The sequence below is a fragment of the Squalius cephalus genome (genome assembly GCF_949319135.1).
Source record: "Squalius cephalus genome assembly, chromosome: 14".
NCBI classification, from domain to species: Eukaryota; Metazoa; Chordata; class Actinopteri; order Cypriniformes; family Leuciscidae; genus Squalius; species Squalius cephalus.
In genome coordinates, this window is record NC_137135.1 from 4,798,541 (window position 1) to 4,823,556 (window position 25,016).

Here is a 25,016-nt window from a genome sequence, read left to right on the forward strand (position 1 = left end):
TCATATATTCATCAGTTTGAATAAGGAAAGCGATATCTAGTATCCTTTTCCACAGTCATCGCATGTGCTGCACTTAATTTGTACCATTTTGTTTAATTGGTATATTTTTATTTATCTGTTTCCTTTTTTTTTTATTTGAATCTGAAGGTAATAAAAATATTGTTTGCTTAGTGAGATCTCTGATTGTATTCCTTGAAAAGCAAAAAAGTAGTGCTTGAAAGTCCTAGAATTTTGTCTGTGCGAACCTCTCTGCCTCTTTCAGCCAGTCTGACTGACATCATTTCCCCTACAGAGCTGTGGCTGGTTATCTGCGTGCCCTCAGCCTGAGCCCGAACCATGCAGTCGTTCATGGAAACCTGGCCTGCGTGTACTACGAGCAGGGTTTGATCGACCTGGCCATCGACACCTACCGCCGTGCCATCGAGCTGCAGCCACACTTTCCTGATGCGTACTGCAATCTCGCTAATGCGCTGAAGGAGAAGGGCAATGTAAGAACCTACGTTTATGTGTCCTGGATCCCTGATAGCGGTGCAACGGATCACAAAATACACGGTTCAGATTATTTGCAGTTTTTGAGCCGGGTCATTTTTCAGATCAGCAAAAAAATGTATATATATATACATCAAAAACTACTAGCCTAACTGATAAAGTTCAAACATTATTAAGTGAACAAGTGAGTAATAAAATAAGAACAAATACACAAATTAGAATGAAACTAAATAACAAAGTTACAAAGTCTAACTCTAGTATTCAGGTACAGAAATTAATAATTAAGCCTAAATGTAAAATAACACTATTTGTTCACTGTAGAAAGTAAATATAGTTTCATATTTGTTAAAGCTGTATTTTGTTGTTTTATTAACATTAATAACCGTACGGATGAACTGCGATCCGTTGCACCCCTAACCCCTGACGTCTGCATTCATGTCTTCATCTTGCTGATAGCAGATTTATTTTGGTCAACGGCGAATCCGCTTGAACCCGTTGCAAAATCTTTTGTTCTCATGAAATGCTCAAATGTGTGGATTCCTGTTGAATGAAAATTGCCCGTGAAAATTTTCAGAACAGCGGTAAATGAACAGTCTGGTGCTTTTAAAGTCAGCCGCTAACTTGCACATTTCCTGTTAGGTTTCTGAAGCTGAGGAGTGTTACAACACTGCTCTCCGTCTGTGCCCGACTCATGCCGACTCCCTGAACAATCTGGCCAACATCAAGCGCGAGCAAGGCAACATTGAGGATGCTGTGCAGCTCTACAGGAAAGCACTGGAGGTGAGGGGACCAGTGAAGTCCACTGGAAACACACATACGTTATTATGTGCCTTTAAAAAAGTGATTGATTTTAATCATGTCTTGGTTTTCTTTGTTGTAAAGGTTTTCCCTGAATTTGCCGCTGCCCATTCAAACCTGGCCAGTGTCCTGCAGCAGCAGGGGAAACTTCAGGAGGCTCTCATGCACTATAAGGAGGCCATCAGGCATGTTCTTGTGTCTAGATATACTCATATGTTGTTTAGTATAGAGGGTTTGCACTGACGTCACTCCCTCAGCCGGACTGAGTGGCAGAAGAGCTGCTGTGTGACTGGATTTAACAGGGGAAACTGCGAAAACACGAGCTAAACAAACCATTATCAGCTTAAACTAAAGGCTGATCTCGATATAGTGTTCCTTACAATTTACTAAAGATCCAGTGATCCATGGATATCGACATGCACTCAGGAATCCTGTTTCCTGACATTTATTTGAGCCTGATTTCAACACCTGGGAAATAAAGCAAATTTGCCTGTGAACGCTTTATATAAATACAATATAGGTGTAAATCCATGTGATCACTATATCAATGTTATATATATCGTCATATCGTCCAGCCCTAAAACTTGTATAGTTTTTTGTCAGTGTTTATTTAAAAATGTACAATTATGCAGAATATACGATGGTAAATATTTAATTGATGACTTGTCAATACAATATATAACAATACAATATATAGGGTGTGATTTTACCCCTAAATTCAGCATATTGACACAAAAATGATAACTGCAAATCCACCGTTCTCTGCCTGGATCCAGTTAAAAATATACCTGATATTTCTTGTCAAATCTAATTGTACAGTCAATCTCAAAGCTGTTTCCCGTTTTAGATGTGTTTTGTGTGTTTTTCACGGCATTCACGCTGAAAACTAATGCTACCGCTCAGTGTTTTTGCCACTCGGTGTGTGTGACCCAGTCACTCTGGCCGACGGTGACGTCACACGCATACCCTCTCTTGGCGTCTTTCAGAGTCTCACTGACTGTTTGTGCTTCATGAACAGAATCAGCCCCACGTTTGCTGATGCCTACTCCAACATGGGTAACACTCTTAAAGAGATGCAGGACGTTCAGGGGGCGCTGACATGCTACACCCGAGCCATTCAGATCAACCCCGCTTTCGCCGATGCGCACAGTAACTTGGCTTCCATACACAAGGTATGAATCTTGAGCCATGAAGAATAATACTTATTTTCAGTGTTATTTTGAGTTCAAATGGTGTCACTCTCCCCTTAAAGGATTCTGGGAACATTCCTGAGGCGATTGCATCTTATCGCACTGCCCTGAAGCTCAAGCCCGACTTCCCTGATGCCTATTGTAACCTGGCTCACTGTCTACAGGTCTGTCATAATCATTCGTTAACAGACAAGTGTGCATTACTTCAATGAGCTCATGGTTTCTGCCTTACATTATTACATAGTTTAAATTAATACATTTTTAGCTAACTGTGATTTGTATATGAGACCCTGGACCACAAAACCAGTCACATGGGTCAATATTTTTAAATTGAGATTTATACATCACCTGAAAGCTAAATAAATAAGCTTTCCATTAATGTATGATTTGTTAGGCAATATTTGATATGACAATATTTGGCTGAGATACAACTATTGTAAATCTGGACTCTAAAGGTGCAAAAAAATCAAACCATTGAGACAATCTCCTTTAAAGTTGTCCATTTATGTTTGCGATTGTGCTGCATATTCACTCACAAAAATACACGTTTTATATATTTACAGTAGGAAATTTTACAAAATATCTTTACATATGAATGTAAGCATCTTGAACGTGCACATCCTCACTCTGCTCTCAGGTGGGAACGTTTGTGTGATGCTGTGTTGTTCTCTGCTCTTCAGATCGTGTGTGACTGGACCGACTATGATGAGCGTATGAAGAAGCTGGTGAGCATTGTGGCGGATCAGCTGGATAAGAACCGCCTGCCGTCAGTGCACCCCCACCACAGCATGCTGTACCCCCTCTCGCACGGCTTCCGCAAGGCCATTGCAGAGAGACACGGCAACTTGTGTCTGGATAAGGTGTGTATATTACAGGGATTTACACTGGCCTATTCTGCTGTAATGTCAGATTTTTCACTTGGCTGAAAGTGTATTTTTCAATGTATGAGCATCAGTGTAATACTTTTCTTGCTTTATAGATCAATGCTCTTCACAAACCTGCTTATGAGCATCCGAAGGACCTGAAGGCCAGTGCAGGCCGTTTGCGTGTGGGTTACGTTAGCTCAGATTTCGGCAACCATCCCACTTCTCACCTGATGCAGTCCATCCCTGGCATGCACAACTCCGAGAAGTTTGAGGTGAAGAGTCTGTTATGTAAAGGTCTTTCTTTTGAGCAGATTTCTGCTGACATTTGTGTTTCATATGAGAAACGAAAGTGAAATGAAACCGAGCTACTCGTTTGAGCTCAGAACAGGTTTACTCACGGGCCAATCTCGATCACACAGCACCGTTACTACACAGTGCTGGGAGATCCAGTGAGAATGCGTTTGAATTCACAGCATAATTAATAACATCGCAGCGAGATCTAGTGAAGTGTTCAAATTTGGCGCGAACAAGTTATAGAAGGCTTTTCAATCCACAAATCACCAACATTCACCATGGATTTAATGTAGTAACGCTAAGTGTAACCATGGTATTGTGGCAGAAATAGTCAAATGTTTTGACATTATTCATCTCAGGGTTCGTATAACCTTTTGAGAGTGAAATTCAAGCACTTTTCAAGGGCTTTCAAGTGCTTCACACTTTTTCCAGCACTTCAAAGCTCTCTCTCTCTATGTATGTATGTATGTATGTGTGTGTGTGTGTGTGTGTGTATGTATATGTATATAAATGTGTATATACACACATACAATTTTAATGTTATTTTTAATGTGATGGTTTGTAAAACTTTTTTTATAAAGACATGAAATAACCACTATAACCAGTAGATGGTGGGAGAGGACCACTTATTGATTATTATTTCCACTCCCTAATACAGTGGTTCTCAACTCCAGTCCTCGGGACCCGCTGCTCTGCACATTTTGTATGTCTCCCTTATTTAACACACCTGAATCAGACCATCAGCTCGTTAAGAGAGACTCCATGAACTGAACTGAGTGTGTCAGATAAGAGAGACATACAAAATGTGCAGAGCAACGGGTCCCGAGGACTGGAGTTGAGAACCACTGTTCTAATATATGGAAAATAAATAGTAAGTCACAAAGTCTCATGAAAAGCACAAACTTTTCACATTGTGACTGAATTACACAGAAAACAAGTAAAGAGCGCTTCTTTTATATCTGTCGGTCAGTTCAGCATGATACTCTAAAAGAACAATGGTTCATTTAACAAGAGTAGAATATTTACATTTTCCCTATAAAAATTAGTTTTTTGCAAGTTACTTCAATTAATAAAAGTTAATTTTATCTTCATCTCAATTCGTGCTCAGTGCTTTGTCAAATTGCCAATAAACAAATGTGTAATATTAATAGTAACTGCACTTATTAATGCAAAAATAGTAATGATTAATGATTAAAGTAACTTCACGATTAACAATCCCCTGCCCTGCTCATACTGTGGTGTTTTGTGCAGGTGTTCTGCTACGCTCTCAGCCCTGATGACAGCACCAACTTCAGAGTTAAAGTCTTGGCAGAGTCTCATCACTTCATCGACCTCTCACAGGTGAGTTTAGGCATTGCATCATCTTCCTCCTCTCAGGGGATCTGTTTTGATTTCATCATGCTTTCATCTCTCCACAGATCCCTTGTAATGGAAAAGCGGCCGACAGGATCTTTCAAGATGGAGTCCACATCCTGGTCAACATGAATGGTTATACTAAAGGAGCGCGCAACGAGCTGTTCGCACTGCGCCCTGCACCCATTCAGGTTAGCCTTTCAGAGTCCAGCTTACAGAATGGCATCTGTGTTAATCCACATCATTTTTTTCATGTTAAGTTAATATAATGTGTGCATATGTGATTGGAATATTTTTACCGTGTTGGTGATATAACAGGCATAGACTTGCATTGATGGAGAGATCTGGGCCATATTTAGAGGAGCCATGTGCAACAAATTCCTTAAATAAAAAAAGCTTAGTGATCATTTTCTTACAATTATAATAAGGATTGTCTTGCATATTGGCTTCAGACAGCCAGAACGATTAGCATCTTGTGTGACCATTAAAATAGCCATTTTCTATTGTAATATATATTTTAAGATGCCATTACTGTGTTTAAAGCTGAATTTTCAGCATCATTACTCCAGTCTTCAGGGTCACATGATCCTTCAGAGATCATGTTGAAGACAGTTCATATTTTTGAGGAAACCGTGACATTTTTCCGGTTTCTTTGTTGAATAGAAACAGCATTTTATCATGTCTTTACTGACACGCTTGATCAATTTAATGTGTCCTTGCAGAATAAAAGTACTAATTTCTTTAAAATAAAAAATAAAACAATCTTTTGGACCCAAACTTTTGAACGGTAGAGTATATCAGTAGCCTGGGAAAACCCAGACAACTTCCGGCAAATTCAGATTTGCTCGAGAAGTAGTCTGGCAAAGAGCTCATTCAAACCCATTTCCATGGCCTAGAAATCGCGGCACCAATCAGAAACGTTGAGGCGGGCTTTACACGATGACGATCGCTCTGATTGGTTTTAGGTCTATCCAAATGCGCCCAGAGGCATTTGAGCGACGTCTGTTCAACTTTTAAATGCATTATCATATTCAAATTGCAAACACATGAGGACAGTCTCCATGAAAGACCCACTGGCAGATGAACGTGCTACTACATTTCTCTCCGAAACGGTAGGAAATTAAATTAGATTTAATAGAGGATTTTAACTGTGACACGATGATTGACAGGGCAGTTTAAGTGACAGGACGCACGCGACAGATCAGTCCGATAAAGATGACGAAGTAGTATGTCCCAAAGCTTGCCTACTTTTCTGCTACACATTCAAAAGTAAATACCTTTTCTTCACAAAAAGAGTACATACTTTTATGGCGTAGTGTAACTTAGGCGAATTGGGACGCAGCATATGGCTTTACACGATGACGATCGCTCTGATTGGTTTTAGGTCTATCCAATTGTACCCAGAGGCATTTGAGCGACGTCCGTTGGTGACGCCCCTTTGGAAATGAGTTATTAAAGAAGCTTTGCCAGACCATAACTCAGTTACTACTGAGAATGGTCTGGTTTTAACCAGGCTAGTATATCAGATAATACATAAAGATTTAGTTGAATAATAACTGTATTTTTTCCAATCCGCCAGGCCATGTGGCTCGGATACCCAGGCACCAGTGGTGCTCCCTTCATGGACTACATCATCAGTGACAAGGACACGTCGCCCATTGAGTACGCAGAGCAATACTCTGAGAAACTGGCCTACATGCCCAACACCTTCTTCATTGGAGATCATGCTAACATGTTCCCTCACCTCAAGGTAACGTTCAGTCTCGCACCACATGCTTTTATTTTGATCTGTTACAGAAAAGAAGGTTCACGTTTTTGTCTTTACCCAATAGAAAAAAGCAGTGATAGACTTCAAGTCAAATGGACACATTTTTGACAACCGCATAGTGCTGAACGGCATCGATCTGAAAGCCTTTCTGGAAAGCCTGCCGGATGTCAAAGTGGTGAAGGTTAGTCAAGAGATCACAGCTTTAATCTACCCTTTTTACCCTGCTAAACAGACATGCTAACGTTTCCTCCCCTGCTTTCAGATGGACTGTGATGGTCAAGAGGTGGCTGACAGTAACGGTGCCCTTTCCATGCCCGTCATCCCGATGAACACGGCTGCCGAGGCCATCATTAACATGATCAACCAGGGCCAGATCCAGGTCACCATCAACGGCTTTACCGTCAGCAACGGCCTGGCCACCACTCAGGTACGGCCCTAACGTGCCCGAGGGACTCCTCTCACTGATTTCCCTGCTTCTTCCTGGCTGTGCGGGTCCTGGCTTGCTCTCCGACTGCGTTTACTCCTGTCCTTCATTCTCAGCATGACAGATCTGTGGATAATTGACCACGTTTACATTAGGGATGTCCCGATACCACTTTTTCACTTCCGATACCGATGCCGCAGCTTTGGCTATTTGCCGATACCGATATCAATCCGATATTTTTATTTTATTCTTGAACTAATACTAATAATAATAAAATATAATGGAAGCACTTTGCTCAATTAGCCACATAAAAACATCTCACTCAAATGGAGAACAAATACTTCTCCAGTATATAGTCCACAACAACAGTTGATAATGAAAGACTGCCAGCCTTTATTCAAAAGACCTTGAGATATGTTTGGTAACCTGAATGAATTTAAAATTAATTTGCTATATTTCAGATCAATATATTTGTTTCCTTAAAATTTTAATTAACTTTAACTTTATTCTCATCTGAATTATAAATAATTTATTTCTGTATAAAATAATACTACTTTTAAAAACACATTTGATTTTCTTTTTTATTCAATGTAGAATGTGTAACTTAAAAATAAACATATTAGTGCTCTGTTTTAGGACAAGAAATGAAAACCAATGCAATGATGAATGTCCAAAAGATGAGATAATTTTTGCTTTTAAACAGCGTGTGTGTGTGTGTGTGTGTGTGTGTGTGTGATTTTGGTTGGGTGACAGTTACAGTTTGACAAGAGTTTACAGTTTGACAAAAGCACAATGTTGTGTTTTACACAAATATAAGTAGGCTAAACACTTTTTGCAGTTTTAATGATGTCCTGTATGAAAATGACGGAGTATGTTTTTATGTTTCCACTGTTCGATCGCGCCCGTGCCTCTCTCTCTCTCTGACACACACACACTCCAGCATTGCAATCTTGACATCGCAGCCTGTTCATTTTGCTGCGTTCACACCAAATGCGAATAGAGCGTCAAATTTGCGTCTATCGCGTCTAGTTCGATGCTTGAACAGTTTGAATCCATTCGCGCGTCCAAAGCGAATAGGACGCGCCGCGCGCGTATAATGATAAAGTGAGCGTTTGAAGCGATATAAACGCGCGTTCAGAGCTAAGGCGGGCTACAGATTAGGTGTCCCTAAAGAACCCGCATATGCGCGTATCTAACAGTAACGTTAGTTCCGTATTACATTAATTAATGTGCACGCGAGATTTATTTATTTTTATACCGTGTATTCTCTGTGTAAATACATGCACCGAACGTACGTTCAGTACGAATACGTACCGTTCCACCCCTAATGGGTATCGGATCATAGGTATCGGATAATTTTTTTTCTCCCCTCCGATATCCGATCTAGCGTTTTGGGCCAGTATCGGCACGATACCGATGCCGTGGATCGGATCGGGACATCCCTAGTTTACATGCACAACACCAGCCTTCATCTGTGAAAGAGGGTTACATGCACATTCTTTTGTGATCCTCCATTTTGACAAAATTCTGATTTGTGTCACTGGAGGATTTAATGTGTTCACATGAATCATGCGCACAAACAGAATATATCACTTTCTAATTAATAATACTTCTGAATATGGCTTTGTATGTAAATGTGGTCCCTGACACCTCAATCATGCCCGAATCGTCAATGTCTAATTCATTATGGCGATTAAAGCAGTGTTGGGGTGTTCTTATCGAACGCGGCTGCGTTTGTACTCGCACGTGAGAGCCTTGATTTCACTCCGATTGGTGATGAAACGACTCTAATCATCTCAGATCAGTTTCCTCCTTCGATCAGCTCCTGATTGACTCCTGCTTTAAGGGAAGATCTGGCAAAAAGACGATTTGATGACAGTAGGCGGAGTCAGAATATTACCACATGTTGTTGTTTTTCAGATTTTTACATTGGAGGAGGTTGTAGTATCTGGGACTGTAGCCTTGCAGGTATGGCACACTCGAGCTGGCTGAGAAAAGCACGCTTTGAGCAAGGATATGTGCAATAGGCATTCCCCCTTCACTTGGGCCTTCACACACCACTGCTGTAGGGCACAAACACGGTGGCGGAGAAGCTGGGATGGGCGACACTGTTTAAGGGAACATGCTTGTCTTCTCAGTACCTAAACTAGCGACTCATGTGTTCTTCAACCTTTCTGTTTAGATTAACAACAAGGCAGCAACCGGAGAAGAAGTTCCCCGAACCATTGTGGTGACCACCCGCTCGCAATACGGCCTTCCTGAAGACGCTATTGTCTATTGCAACTTCAACCAGCTCTACAAGATTGACCCTCCCACCCTGCAGATGTGGGCCAATGTAAGATTTACAGGGGGAAGATGGGCTTTTGTTAACAACACTTGTCTATGCAGTGGAAACGCAAACTGGAATCAGCGCTACATGATTAGAGAAAACAGACAAAAAGAGCTGTGGCATTTCCTTTTGACAAAAACACCCATAATGCACTTTTGATTTTGGCGCTGCCCATCTGTCTATCCGACTGTCCGTGGGCAGTGATACAAAAATGCAGAAGTTCAGTCTGTAGTTTGAACTAAAGCCCTAGAGTTGTCAAAATCTGCTGGATGATGCAAAACAGGTCATTGCTGACTATTAACAGGGGTATCTGGGTGCAGAGAACACAGAGAACATGTACATATTTCCTCATTTACACACAATACTAACATTAATAATACAAAGCTAGTTAAATCTGTCAACTTATTGAACTATTTCTGTATTATTTACATAGTTTAGGGCGGTATAGCTAAAGGCATTACATCTACGTAACTGTTTCGCTGCTGTTTCTCCAGCTAAATAATATCATTGTTCATTAATACTGAAGTTTTAGCAGTTTTCAATTTTGAAGTCTCCCTGTGGTGTAAATCCAGCTTTTAATGTTGTTTATGTGTCTGTGTGGTGTTTTTAATATGCTTTAAGACAAAGCATGTGTAAATTCATAAGTCGACACCATTGCTGAGTATTTCCTCCTTAAAACTGCCGTGAACCGTGTAGAACGAGTTACATTCAAGATATTTTAAGGCATGAATAACTTTTTTTCAAGGGAAAAAAAAAACGTTTAAATATGCAATTTTGGTTTTAAGGGATAAAATTATTGACTACAGGGTGACTTTAATTATTTCAACCAAGCAGCCATTTTTGCAAAGCACATTCAAAATGAATAATGTACAAAACGTTCACAAAATGTGAAAAAAATTTAATTTAAATAATAATTTTAGTTTTTATATGCACCTACAATAAGGCCCGCAACTGTAGTGAGCAGCAGAGGCTTCTGCAGACATGTTTTGAGTAACCTCAAATCTTTGTAATCTTTGACTCAGAGTAAATTGAAGTCGTGGTGTTTATAATGGGTTGACTGAAGCGCACAGCATGTGCTGGTGGTAAAGCAGCTTCTCTCCGCTGTGCAGATCCTGAAGCGCGTGCCCAACAGTGTGCTGTGGCTGCTGCGCTTCCCGGCCGTGGGCGAGCCCAACATCCAGCAGTACGCCCAGAACCTGGGCCTGCCCGCGTCCCGCATCATCTTCTCTCCGGTGGCCCCGAAGGAGGAGCACGTGCGGCGAGGACAGCTGGCCGACGTGTGCCTGGACACCCCGCTCTGCAACGGACACACCACAGGCATGGATGTGCTGTGGGCCGGGACCCCCATGGTCACTATGCCAGGTAACACACACTAGGAGCGAGGGGTGTAACGAGACCCTCATGTCACGATTCGAAACACATCACGATACTGAACTCACGATACCATATTATTGCGATACTCCAAGAAATATGATAAAAGATTAACAAAAGGGTTGGACTTGGTGCTGAAACCCAAAGCACAGGACAACAGAGACGCCAGAATAACAATATTCATGATTCTGAAGATGAAAATACTGAATTATTTTAGACTCTTTCACTGACTAGAGATATTTAAAATAATGTCGGACACTTTTACTGGTAACATCAGACATCTGGCATTATCAGGACACACAAATATTCCCCAGTGCATTATTATACATTATATTCAACATTATATATAGTAGTTTAATGCAGTGCTGACACGAAAACTTGAATTTTTTCATGGACATTCATTTTGAACTATACACAATACATATTGTTGCATTTTTGTATTGTGATACGATATATTGTTACACCCCTACTAGAGCACATGCTAAAAAATGTATGCCTTTTAATTCACAGGCATCAACCCATTTCTTATTATCAGTGTGTTCTGTAAGCGTGACTACTGGCACTGCTTCTGCTGTAGTGGTTTGTTTGGATGACTAAAAAAAAGAAAAAACTCCTCAGACTCAGAGGGACCCGAATCATGTATCATAGAGACATCAACATCTTAGCAACCAACCAGAACACACGAGCAAGTCTTTAGCAAAACCCTCAAGCCTATACTTCAGTTCTGATACGCACACAGTCGAACACGTGTTGCAATAGTTGGTGAAAAACAGTATGTAACGCAAGTAGAGTTGAATGTTACTGTAGTATCTGGGATGTAGACACCTGATGTTTCCTCCAGAGTGTGTGTGAATGTTTCTCCTGTGTCCTGCAGGAGAGACGCTGGCCTCGCGGGTCGCCACCTCTCAGCTCACGTGTCTCGGCTGTCTCGAACTCATCGCTCAGAGCCGGCAGGAGTACGAGGACGTCGCCGTGAAGCTCGGCACGGATATGGAATTGTAAGCTCACTTTTCCAATTTCCGCTTTCAAAACCAGACATGTTTAATAGTTGGGCTGATAGATGTTGACATCATGATCAGGAAAAAAGCAAAAAACAAACAAAAAACAAGCATAATAAATGCTCACATACAAATGAACATATAATCACAGTAATATATGCATAGACATATAAACAATTAAATAAACCAGAAGCAAAAATAATAAATAAATTACGTTTTATCCAGAGTTTGTCTCCTTAAAATAATCTAAAAATGGGCTTCAAGATTTTAAGAAAAGATCGGGTTTCATTCCACAGTTCATCTTTTCAAGGGCAGATCAAAAACCCACTACAGCATTGTGTATTTACAAACTATAAATGTATTGTTTTGCTAGTACTTATGTGCATTTAAATGTCTGAACCCTAAAGTGAACCTTAAGTGGTTGAAAACCCTGAATAGTGAGATAAGATCAGCGCTGCGCTCCTCAGAGGTCAGCTGATGCACAGCCTGCCCACATCCACACGAAACGATCTAGTGGAAAATGAGAACGTTACGTTTTTAATGTTTAATGTTTCCCCTCCTGATGTCATCGGCCATCGCGATGTCTGAATGTGAAGATGCGCCACTTTGGTAGACATCGCCCAGCTCTAGTGTTTAAAGGGGTCATCGGCTGCCCATTGTCCACAAGTTGGTGTGACTCTTTAGGGCAGGGGTTTTCAACTGGTTCTGTGCCAGGGACCACCATTCTGACTAACAAGTAATCGGCGGCCCACTATTGTGTGTGTGTGTAGTGTGTGGATTCCTTTGTCAGATAGCACAGTCGGACGTCGAATTGAGGAAATGGCATTTAAAAAAAAAAAAAAAAAGTTTGTCATGTCATTTTGCTGTGTACTGAACCAATTCACTGCTCCATCAGCGTTTCATGCCAAATCGCTATATTTTCTTGTTTAAAATGTACTGCAAGATGCAGTTTCTTTCCAAACCGCGATAAGCGCCAAACCTATTTTAGCCTAAACGCGATACATCCTCTGGACTAATCAGAATTCTCTCTCTCACCCTCAAATCACTCGCGCGTATCGCACCAGACGCTCAATTAGCCTCATTCACGTGTCCGCGCCGCGCTAAACACCTCATTTGCTCCGCAGGACCTCCAGATGCGCGTAAACGCGTCTTTACATTGACTTGACATGAAAATCGCTTGCGCCAGACGCTCTATTCGCGTTTGGTGTGAACGCCACTCACTCACTCACACAAGGTCATGTCGTGATTTGTTTTATGTAAAGCGGACAATGGTTCTACTTTTTATGAGTTCGACACTTTACTGAATGCCAATGTATTTATTACTGACTGACTTGCCTTTTTTTTTAAGACAAACTTTTTTTTTTATGGAAATATTTTAATAGTGAAATTACGTAGGCTGGAATGCATGTCACGGACCACATGCAATCCCGCCGCGGACCACCAGGGGGCCACGGACCACTGGTTGAAAACCCCTGCTTTAGGGTCTTCCTGTAAAGTGTGTAACAGACTTGGGTTAAAATTCCTCAATGGGTGTGTAAAACAAGACCCTTTTACCTCCTCAAAAACAGCTCTGTTCACAGCGACCCGTTTCAGTGCGTCTCTTTAAATCAGGGTTTCTCAAACTTGGACCTGGAGGGCCACTGTCCTGCACAGTTTAGCTCCAACCCTGATCAAACACACCGAGCTGTGAGTTTCTAGTGATCCTGAAGACATGATTAGCTTGCTCAGGTGTGTTTGATCAGGGTTGGAGCTAAACTGTGCAGGACAGTGGCCCTCCAGGACCGAGTTTGAGAAACCCTGCTTTAAATGATAATGAGCAACTGCCCACCCCCTGCCCCCCATGGGCCGTGTCGACACAAGACACGTAAAGTGTTGCCTTGGCGGACAGTATAGACCCTTTTACAGTTGGTAAACATGGTGACGTATTTGTGTGGGCGGGGCTTAGCTGGAGGCAGAACGATCCCTCTGGCCGCTTCACTAATGCTATGTTAGCTGTTTTTTTAACAATGACTGTAGAAAATCCGATTTTATCTTAATGTGCAAGGTCACTCACTGTCCAGGACCGCGATAGTTATTTGCAAAAGTTAATCTTAACGGCCGGAACCAGATGGCCGTACACGCTCACTTAATGGACGATCTGACAGGATTAACGTTAACCTCCGGTTGAGTGGCCTGACTTCTACACCGACCCGATAGAGAAACCGAGGGTAAAGAGAAACTGAGGGTATATATATATATATGTAGATGCCTATAATACAACTATGTGCTGAATGGTCATGTAAAGACTTGTGTGGTACGATCCGCAGTTCTGCCTAGCCAGCGCCAAGAAGACGACAATGTAAAGAGTGACACTACGGTGCAACTTTAATGATATGAATATTTTCTAGAAATAAAAATTCCAGATACAGCATACTAATTTTTCATCGATTCTTGCACCCAACAACACAACAAGATGACATTTAATAATAAAAATAATAATTTAAGCTCCTTATTATGTAGCCGAATCTGTGCTGGTTTGTATTGGCCGCCTTCAGTTTTGCTTCCAGCTAGCGCCGTGACGTAACTGTGACGTCGGTGCAATAGGGGTCTATACATATGGCGGAGGGGGAAATATGCTAATACGGGAAATATGCTAATACGGGAAATATGCTAATACGGGAAATATGCTAATACGGGACAGTCCGTCAGTGGTTGTGGGCGGAGCATGAGCATTATGACATCACATTGCTCAGAAAAGCCAAACGGCCTGATTATTGAGTGTTTAGGCCTTTGAGGATAAAATAAACGAGTGAATGGATTTTTTCCATTGTATAGTGGTTGTGTCCTCACACTGCAAACACACATTTATATGCAAACGCCACATAAAAGTGACTTTAGCATCTGATGAGCCTTTGGGATGAGCGCACCTTAAACCCGCTGTTCCTCTCTGTTCCCGCTCAGCCTGAAGAAGGTGCGCTCCCGCGTCTGGAAGCAGCGCATCTGCAGCCCGCTCTTCAACACCAAACAGTACACGCAGGAGCTGGAGAGACTGTACCTGCAGATGTGGGAGCATCACGCCGCCGGGGCCAAGCCCGACCACCTGGTGAAGATGCAGTCTGTGGAGAGCAGCGAGAGCACCTGAGCATGTGTGTGTGTGTGAGTGTGTGTGTGTGGCAGTCGATGAGAGACTCACAGGTGAGCACGTCACGATCACCCCGGACAGCCGGACCGAGACCTCGCACTCTTCCCCTCGATGTTCGTTGGCTCCGCTGATTTTGTTTTGTTTTTCTGTGGTTGATTTGAAGTGGATCTGAAATACGGACACGATCCTGAAATGTATCCGTCAACACAAAAGTAATCAACGCAGATAGGCCCTCTTTTTGTTAGCTAGTTAGTTAGGTCATGTGCGTCTTGAACTCTTTTAGCTTCGTCATCATGGCTTAAACCCGGGTGACGGATGCACACCTCGGATCTGCAGTGTTCTCCCCCGATGAATGCCAACTCTGTGTCCGTATGCAGTCAATAGAAAATAATCCTCTCTTGTTTCTGTGAACACGCTAACCAGAGGAGTGTCTCATTACACACACTGACTCAAGCCCTGCGAGTGTTGACTCCCGCTTCTTCTTGATTTTTTATGGTTTTACCAGGAAAGGTGTAGGTAAGTATGTTGTAAGATGTTTGGTTTTGTACACTGTCTTCCTCTGAACTGCTTTTATTTAAGCTCTGCGCGTGTCAGTTCTGCAAGGCTCTACATGAACTGAAATAAAGAGATGTGGCAAACCTTGAGGAGAGTTGCACATGCTTGGCTGCGGGTTTCTTTTCTGTTCTGTTTCTCACCGTTCCCAGTCCCTTCAGGAGCCGACACATTATGAAACTAACAATAGTGACATACTGGTTATTGTGATGATATTGCTGTTACGTTGTTGCTGACTGAACTGTGATGTGCACCCATTGTAAATTTGATCGCTGTATTCAGTTTAGTTCAATAAAGAAATGCTGACGATGTTTCTACACTTGGGTGGCCTCTCCTAGATCCCTCACGTTGGGTTAAACTCTTTTATTACTGAGCCCTTAAGAGTGTGATGGACAGGGTTCGTACAAGTTCTCGGATTTCATGGAAAACCCGTAATCAGTCATATTCAGGAAGAGCTGCTTCAATTATTAAGACCATATATGAAGAGTTCAGATAGTGAACTCTGAAATCTGAAATGTTCTTCTAGAATGATCATTTTTATAAAGCTTGTATAATTAAGTTCAGTAATTTCACTTAAATGACAGTGAAGATGACCTATTAATTGTCATTTAAGTGAAATAACTGAACTTAATTATACAAGCTTGATAAAAATGATCATTCTAGAAGAACATTTCAGATGGCATCTACATATGTAACATTAATTTTACATTTGTTTTAACTAGTGTTAATACTGTTCACACAGAGTGAATGCTGAAGCCCGTCTTACACAGATCTAGAGCCACTTCTCAAGGTTATGAGTGTGATATTGCTCATAAACATCCAAGTAAATGATACAGCTTTCATTCTTCAGCTCAATCATATATTCATGGAATAAATCCGTCTGAATTAGGAAAGCATAGGATCCTTTCAGTGATTAAAGTTTCCACAGTCATCGCATGTGCTGCACTTTATCATTTGTACTGTTGTCTTGTTAGTTTTTGTTTATCTGTTTACCTTTTTTATGATTGAAAAGCTAATAAAGATGTAGTTTGATAAGTGAGATCTCTGTCCTTAAAGCCGAGAGAGTAGTGCTGGAAGTCCCGGTGCGGACCCTGCGTGGGGGAAGAGATGCTGGCACTTCTGTGTTCCCGCAAGAAGTGTTGGGGGTTTGTTTCACTGGGAAACTTTGTGTTCACTCGCAGAGAACTTGTTTGTGAGCAAAATTTGTATTTATTTTTATTTTTTGTGATCAACTTTTTATTATTTTTAGATATAACAAATCCATTCGAACAAACAGACAGGGGGAACAACAGACATATCAATGATTTAGCAATCTGAAGAAAAGGGAGAAGGGAAAAAAGAGAAATGTTTATATGTTATTTCCTTGTAAGGTGTAATCCAATATGTGGAGGAAAACCCCGTCATGCATTGTTGGATCTAGGTTTAGCTGTTCACTCGAGCTGTTGTCCATCCACACATCACTGTAATGTCATGTTGCTTCTCCTGTGTGATGAGCGTCTACAGGAGTCAGTCGTCACGGTGAACACACACACCTGCACTACACCTCATCAGTCTGCAGGAGGACTGAACTACACGTGCATGAGTCCACAGGCTGACAACAGATCCTGGTGATTCAGTGCCATCCACCATATCTGCATATCTGTAACATTTCAGTTAGACACTTTGGAAATTAATGAAAGATTGTGTATCTGTATGTCATACTCCGCATGTCCAGCATCTGTTGATTGATCATCGTTCATGCTGATGAATACATAACTTGTTTTCATGTGTGCTTTTAACCCCTTAACGCCTGAATTTATATAGCTGTATATATATAAAAAAAAATTATGTGTGTTTTTGCCTTTAAGTAGATGGTAAATAATGTTGAGATTATCAATTTCACTTTTGCACAACAAATAAATAGAAATTTTGGTATGTTGCAAATTTGCGACAACAGGCATTTAGGGTAATTTTTTTTTACAAAATGGTAAAATTAATAAAACACATTTTCCCATCTCAGGTTTGTAGATTTTATTCATGGCACAAAGTTGTTAGAACTTATAAACTTTAATTGACAAATTAATGAATCTTGTCAACAGCAAGAAACAAAACACTCTCCTACTCCCTAACATTGACAGTAGTTTTTATACATTCCATGTTACACTCTGTTTAACTCTTTCCTTGTTTCTCCAGTGCATACATTATATATTCTTATAGTGTTATATCCTTACATGCTGTTTTAAAAAAAAAAAAAAAAAATTAAAAACATTTTGGCTGAAACCATCTAAATACAGCATTATTATAATATGTAGCCATTAGCCCAATCCAGCCGTTATGGACCAATGTCGCAAATTTGCTACAAACAGAAATCTACAAAGTACGTAAAAAATATTCGTCACATGAAGCCTATATGAATAACATAGCTATAGAAGCAATCAATAAGCTGGTACATATTTTTATCTTAGCACAACTTAACTCATTTTGGGCAATTTCTCCACATTTGCGCACTTGATATGCGGATTTTGCAAACCAAAATATTAGCTTCGGTGAACCGGATGTAGTTCCCACTCCGACCGCTCCTACGAGAAACCAGTGCGTGCAAAATGTTCCTAGGTATGTATCGAATGTGCACAAACAGGCATTGGGGGAAAACACACGCTATCTCGCCTGCAGTCTGAATGGAAGGGGTTTGTTGCAAATTCGCGACAGTGGGCGTTAAGGGGTTAATGCAGTTAATCCAGTGATTTTATATGTTTGCAGCCTCAGAATAAAAGTGTTTAGTCACTAGTTTGACAACTATTTCTAGTTGTAATATGACACGTGTGGAAAACACTCTTCACATTCGATTTCTAAATATTGCACTACATATTTGAGTTATGAAACTAGTTTGGCAAACATGCATTTTAAAATTGGCGTCAACTCGAAACATTTCTGGAGTGAAACTGACATTTTACAAACTATTAAAAACAAACAAACAATATTTGTAGGTCTTTGCGTTATTAGCCTACAGAATTGATAGAAATGCTGCAAAACAAAAATATTTATACGTGAAATTTACCTTGCTTTTATTTATTCTGTTTTCTACACATCTCTCACCTTCACAGAAACTCTCTGGTAAATGGGAAACACTAACTTTTGATTAAACTTTACTCGTGGCAAAACTGCAGTCTGGTGTAAATATAACTATTGATAGGAATTGATTTCACTGAAATATCAAAATATATATTTTTTTTATCATATAGTTTTCAATGAATCTTCATAGTTAAAAAGTCTACTTACTACTGTAAATCTGTATTAAATTATTATGGAATCTTCCATGCTTTCATAATCTTTTTGAAATTATTAAAAGATTACTAATGACAGTATTTAATTAACAAAAAATAATTATTTAATTGATCAAAACAAACATAAAAAGTGCAAACTTCGCTAAAGTGATTGTTTTGAAGAAGTATAAACCTAGACATATATTTTTTAGCTAACGTGTTTATATCAGTCCTGTGTGTGTTTTGCCCCGTGTGTGTGTGGGGTAAAAGGCCCTCTTCGCCACATCATACATTAATACGATATTTAAACAAAATCAACCACTTTTATGATTTATTTTCACACAAAATCTGTTGCTCCATCAATGTTCAACACAAACTCATATTCTGTCTTCAGTCTATGGGAGTAGTGAAGCCCCGGTGTACCCTACATGTGTACCCTAATCTGCTACCAGAAGAGTAAGCCTGACTGTCCCTTGATGAACTGCTGTAGTGGGTCACACTCGATCTGAAGACAACTGGACCCCGCTGACAACTATTAGTTGACAATGACATTATATAGCCAGAAGATGCAAGCATGAGCCAGATGTTTTCTGCATTCAAACAGTGGCAGAACATTATAGATTATATGAAAACGGCTTATTTACTTACAAATTTGTGTTAATGTAAAGATATAAACATTAAATTGGGCATTTTTGAGCATACTATCTGTAGCTTTTGTGTTAAGGAGACACAGAAACCGTCTAATGATTTCATTAGGATGATTATCAAAGAGCTTTTGTCATAGCTTTTCTGTCATAATAGTCTTTTCCCCTCAGTCGTTGTTTTGTGATGGTGTCCTTTACGTTTGTGTGAACAACGGGCTGAAGCATTGCCTTGGTCACTGGGAGGAAGGTCCTCGTTTGTCTGGAAAGCAGGCGTTGTGCAGGGGATGGTAAGCCATCTCGGGGAAGATTACGAACATGGAGAAGTGCAGCACGGATGTCAGTATGATCGCGGTAGCATTTTTCCAGAAGATGTTTGGCAGATCCCACTGCACGCTCAGCCAGTCCATGGGATTGGGGATAGTGAGGACTGCTGCGAATATGCTTAAAGTCCCATGTGCATGCAAAATCTTCAAAATCCTAGCACACAAACTGAGTAGCATTATCAGTCATTAAAGTGTGCGGGACACCATGTACTGCAAAATGTCTTTTCAGTTTTGCGATAACCGTGATGCTTCTCATGTCAGGAAGGTAATCCAGCTCAAACCAGCCAGAGAATGAATCCACGAGGACTAGATGTGTCTTTCCATGCCAATCAAACAGGTCAGCAGCCGTGAAAGACCAGGGAAGATCCGGGACTTCTACGGGTTCTTTTGTCTGATGAGGTTTGAGTGCATTGCAGGGTGTGCAACGAGAGATCTCAGCGTCAATATCAATGTACATCGATGGCCAATACATCATTTCCTTAGCCCTGTGCTTTGTTGCTGTAATACCAGGGTGACCTTGATGCAACTGGCCTACATCAAATTTCTGCAGCGCAGGTGGGATAATGAATCTCTCCCCACGAAGCAGCAAGTCATCCTGAATGGTCAGCTCGTCTCTCATTGAAAAGAAGGGACGCAAGGAATATGGAAGTTCTTTTGAGGTGGCTGGCCAGCCGTTTCCAATCATGCCAGAAAGCTGTTGGCAAGTGACATCTTTTTGCACAGCAGTCCTGAGTTCATCTACACGACGGGAAGACAGTACCTGGACAGTCATGACCTCCAGCAGGCCATCAGTGAGTTGTGGGTCTGTTGTGGAGAGGTGGGCCCGGGACAAAGCATCAGTGATTCATTCTTCTGGAAATGAACGAGGGTAAACACTTTTTTAGACCTGACTAAATGAAATTTAAGACCTAGGATGAAAATCTGGCCATTTTTAAGACTTTTTAAGGCCTTAAATTTTAAGTTCAGAATTTTAGACTTAAGACTTTTTAAGACCCCGCGGAAACCCTGTGTTGGGAGGCATCTGCAGAGAGAACTACTGGTACGGACATGTCAAAATACTGTAAAACTCGGGGGTTTGTCAAAGCCTGTTTCAGTCTTGCAAAAGCCTTGTCATGAGTCTCATGCCAGCACCACTCCGCATCCTGATGAAGCAACTGTCTTAAAGGACCACTGATGTCTCTGTACTGTGGAATGACTTTGGATAAGTAATTTGTCATGCCCAACAACTGCTGCAGAGCTGCTGAGGTGTTGGCATATCACACTGCTTTAGTTTTTTCAGGGTCAGGTTTGACACCATCAGCAGTCAGAAGGTGGCCCACGAACTGGATCGAATTCTGAATCTGCATTTGTCCGGGTTGAGTTTCATGTTAATGGCATGAATTTTGTTCAGTGCCTGTCGGCAGCGATCATCGTGTTCCTCATGTGTCCGGCCCCAGATGAGAATGTCGTCATTCGTCAACTACAATTTCACAAGGCTCTCCAGCAAACAATTGCTCCATTGATCTCTGAAAGACCTCACTGCCTGTTGAGATTCCATATGGCATCCTCAAGAACCTGTAACGGCCAAACGGGGACATAAATGTGGTTAATTTGGATGAAGCTTCATCAAGGGGGAAAACATCACAATCGAAAAGATCTCTGTATTCACGTACCTCCGGTGCCTCATGTTGCAGCATGTGTACATCAGGTCCCAGTTGGATGAGTCCCATAGCGATGCTATCCTGTAGGCCAAGGAGGGGTTTTACATCACGATCCACCACATGAAATTTAAATTCCCCACGGACGCACTGCAACACCGTTGTTCCCTCAGTGTCGATTGTCTCTCCTCCATAAGCCACCAGATTGACTTTTTCTGCTATGTTGGTAGGTATGGTGTGATTCAAACCTTTCAGCATCCGTTTTGATATTACATTACACTTGGCGCCTGTATCAACCTTTACTTTCAGTTGGCAATTTCACCCTTCTGACTGGAGAGCTCAACAGGGTCACAGAAAAAAAAAGTGTCCTGCATATTTTCATCAGGTTGTGCATCCAGCTCATGTACTCTATCTCTTTGCTGGGTTCTGGGCTGATATGTTGTTTTATTACATGGCTTGGTTGAATTATAATGTAGAATGCGGTGTGTTATGTAAGGGATAATGTATAGTGAGCCGGTTGTTATAGTGAATAACAACCCCGACAGGCTGAACGGGACTTGAATCAGCCTGAAGGGGTTGTTATTCACTATAACAGCCGGCTCACTATACATTATCCCGCTTATTACATGGCTACCTACAAAATAAATAAATAATTTGACACAAATTATTTATTTAAAAAGGAGTTTATTGATTTAAAAACGATTGTATTGCTTCCGCTAAAGAAAATAGTCCGTTCCGCGTCCATAGCAACGCGCTGTTTTTCATGGCAACGGTCTGTTATACTTCGCAGCGGTCTGTTACTCCGCTTCGCGTCGTGACCGCATTACCACCTCGGGTGTGCATTATTTTTCTAATAATTCAACGGCCTGAAGTCAATTATTCCGCTTATACTACAGTTACCACACCTCGAAACATTGTTCAGATTATGTATTTCAAGACGTTTGTAAAGTTTTTGTCATTAAAACGCTCTTGTATGTAGGACTAATTTCTTACGCATCTAATCTAATGCCTCCGTTGCTAATTCCAAAATGTCGTTTTAGAGTTAGTAACGGAGGTTTGAGCCACTGATAGCAGACTAATGCTGGGACACACACTAGCTGACACATTCTCTGACTGTTTTCATCGCAGCAGATTTTAAACACTGACTTTGAACACAGACTGAACGCACTGAACACGCGTTTGGGCATGATCAGTCATAGGTATCAAATTACATTCATAACAGGCCTTAAAGTGTGTCCCCAGTTATTAATGCAGTTATTAGAGAGAGATGTTGCAATAATGAGACAGAAAAGCATGTGCGTCAATATTATTATTTATTTATTAATTCAATTCCTTTTAATTAATTCGAATTCATTCTTTTTTTTCTATTATTGACAGATGACAGACTAGCCAAATAAATGAAACACAAAGCCCTTTTAACAAGTAGGCCTATCAATAATTATTTATTTGTTATATTATTTGCAATAATAATCCGTGCTGCAGTACTATCCATTTATTTAGCCTTATTCAGTTTAATTTCCTATTGATTATAGATAGGACTATATACTTTATTTATTCAAATTAAACTGCATGTTTCCATTGATTGTGACATTGAAACATTGAAAATTGCAGATCAAGAGCATGGGGCTATGTTTTTTCTTGTTATGAATTGTATCCTATTTTCCGTTATTACCGTTAACTACGCGAAGTGATATGGAACTGTAATGCGGTCAAGACCTGCCTGGAACTACTTTAGCTGTGCGTTTCCCTGAAAATAATGCACACCTTAGAACGTTCGTCTTCAACCAATCAGATTCAAGCAAACAGACCGCTGCGAACTATAACACACCGTTGCCATGAAAAACAGAGCGTTGCTATGGACGCGGAACGGGCTATTTTCTTTAGCGGAAGCAATATAATCGTTTTTAAATCAATAAACTCCTTTTAAAATCAATATTTTGTGTCAAATTATTAATTTATTTTGTAGGTAGCCATGTAATAAGCGGGATAATGTATAGCGAGGCGGTTGTTATAGCGAATAACAACCCCTTCAGGCTGATTCAAGTCCCGTTCAGCCTGTCGGGTTGATAACAACCGCCTCGCAATACATTATCCGTTACTTAGCACCTGCTTGCTGTGTTGGTGCTGACCTGCAGCATCTCGCAAAGTGGTTTAGTCTACCACAGTTGTTGCAGCGTTTGTTGTATGCATAGCATTTGTTTTTTTGTGAAGGATGTTGGCCATTACAGTTTGAGCAACGTGTTTTCCGCAGAGCACATAACTTACCTCTGTGTCTTTTCTCAGCTCTTTCAGACTTCTCTCAGACTGTTCATGCAGCAAACATATGTTAACAGCCAAGTCCAGGGTGAGGTTTTTTTCACGGAGTAACTGTTTGCGAACAGTGTCATTTTCTATACCGCAAACTATGCGGTCTCTAATGAGTTCATCTTGCAGTGATCCGAATTCACATTTCTTTGCCAGCCTTTTCAAAGTGGAAACGTATGCTTGCACAGGTTCACCTGGTTTTTGCACAGCGGTATTAAACGCGTGTCTATCCACGATGACGTTTAAGCACAATTCAGATAATTTAGTTAGTATTACCTCTGGATCCTCATGATCTTCGCTGTCGTCATACGCAAATGTTTCAGACTTGTAAACCGCTTCAGGACCGGCAAGGTTTAACAAAGTGTAGGCTTGTACTTTCTTTGATTTATCTGACAGGCCAGCATAGCAGTATATGCGCCATTCCTTTTCAAACTTTCTCCAGTTATCGACAATGTTGTCATCAAAGACCAGCGGATCGATACGGCAAAGTCCCTGGGCCATTTTATCCTATTATTTTATCCCACTTCTGACACCATGTAACTTGTGTTAAAGGAGACACACAGTTGCTCTGTACACTTGGTTGTTACCCGTCATGGGAGGAGGGGCTTAAAGGAACATACGCACATAACTCTACACATTATTTTGCAGATTGTAAGTTAAATTATACACTTTGAATAGGCTGCTAAGGAAACGTTTGATCAGTGCATGCAGATATAATTAGAAACGTCTTTTAAAAAAGAACTGTTCGTGATGTAATTTTTTTTGATTATTAAATTAACTATTAATGAAATATTGGGCCTTTTTGCAAATCAGCGAATATGTAGGGTTGTGTTGTACATTATAAACCCTTCTCTAGGAGCGCTGCTGAGACCGGAAGTTTTGATTCCTCGCACTGATGACGGTTTCCGGTGTGCTGGATTTGAATGTGTCGAGTGCGCTGAGCTGATGATGGTCTAAAGCTCATAAACTTCTGCTTTTCTGACTGAAGGCGCGATATATATCAACCCGCTTTTATAAGGTATGGTGAACAAACAAAACACTTTGTCTAAAGCTGAACTTCTGTTAGGTTTGTTAGTAAGCGTGTGCGTTTGTCACATGCTCGATTGTTTAAACCACATACACTAATCATTAATACGATCTGTAGATATGTGTTCACTAAGATATCAAACGCTCATAAATGTTGTAATTTGGTATGTTTAATTCTAGTTTTATGTTATATTAATGTTTATTATCAATTATTGCATAGATATCCAGCTTGAGCAATTTTGTATTAGTTGTACTGTTTAATACTGCTATAATTGTACTCGTTTTTT

General features: G+C 40.7%; 2 protein-coding genes across 3 annotated transcripts in view; one reads left to right on the top strand and one right to left on the bottom strand.

The window, feature by feature from the left end:
* ogt.1 (O-linked N-acetylglucosamine (GlcNAc) transferase, tandem duplicate 1) overlaps nucleotides 1–15,870 on the top strand; it is a 31,166-nt gene extending 15,296 nt beyond the window's left edge. For both annotated transcript variants that reach the window (XM_079891880.1, XM_079891881.1), the window contains exons 7-22: nucleotides 293–488; nucleotides 1,129–1,269; nucleotides 1,372–1,472; nucleotides 2,306–2,459; nucleotides 2,540–2,641; nucleotides 3,158–3,337; nucleotides 3,457–3,615; nucleotides 4,889–4,978; nucleotides 5,056–5,181; nucleotides 6,570–6,740; nucleotides 6,823–6,939; nucleotides 7,021–7,185; nucleotides 9,365–9,517; nucleotides 10,621–10,873; nucleotides 11,757–11,880; nucleotides 14,821–15,870. In XM_079891880.1, coding sequence (XP_079748006.1) covers nucleotides 293–488; nucleotides 1,129–1,269; nucleotides 1,372–1,472; nucleotides 2,306–2,459; nucleotides 2,540–2,641; nucleotides 3,158–3,337; nucleotides 3,457–3,615; nucleotides 4,889–4,978; nucleotides 5,056–5,181; nucleotides 6,570–6,740; nucleotides 6,823–6,939; nucleotides 7,021–7,185; nucleotides 9,365–9,517; nucleotides 10,621–10,873; nucleotides 11,757–11,880; nucleotides 14,821–15,001 — 2,413 coding nt within the window. In that variant the 3' untranslated portion in view covers nucleotides 15,002–15,870. The remainder of the gene's footprint in view (nucleotides 1–292; nucleotides 489–1,128; nucleotides 1,270–1,371; nucleotides 1,473–2,305; nucleotides 2,460–2,539; nucleotides 2,642–3,157; nucleotides 3,338–3,456; nucleotides 3,616–4,888; nucleotides 4,979–5,055; nucleotides 5,182–6,569; nucleotides 6,741–6,822; nucleotides 6,940–7,020; nucleotides 7,186–9,364; nucleotides 9,518–10,620; nucleotides 10,874–11,756; nucleotides 11,881–14,820) is intronic.
* On the bottom strand, nucleotides 15,263–24,304 carry LOC307170703 (uncharacterized protein). Its single transcript, XM_079891926.1, has 3 exons — nucleotides 23,665–24,304; nucleotides 21,415–21,483; nucleotides 15,263–21,316 (listed from the first exon to the last, which is right to left on the bottom strand). The coding sequence occupies exons 1-3, from the start codon at nucleotides 24,202–24,204 to the stop codon at nucleotides 21,278–21,280; spliced, it is 648 nt and encodes a 215-aa protein (XP_079748052.1). The 5' UTR covers nucleotides 24,205–24,304; the 3' UTR covers nucleotides 15,263–21,277.
* Between the last annotated feature and the right edge of the window lie 712 nt (nucleotides 24,305–25,016).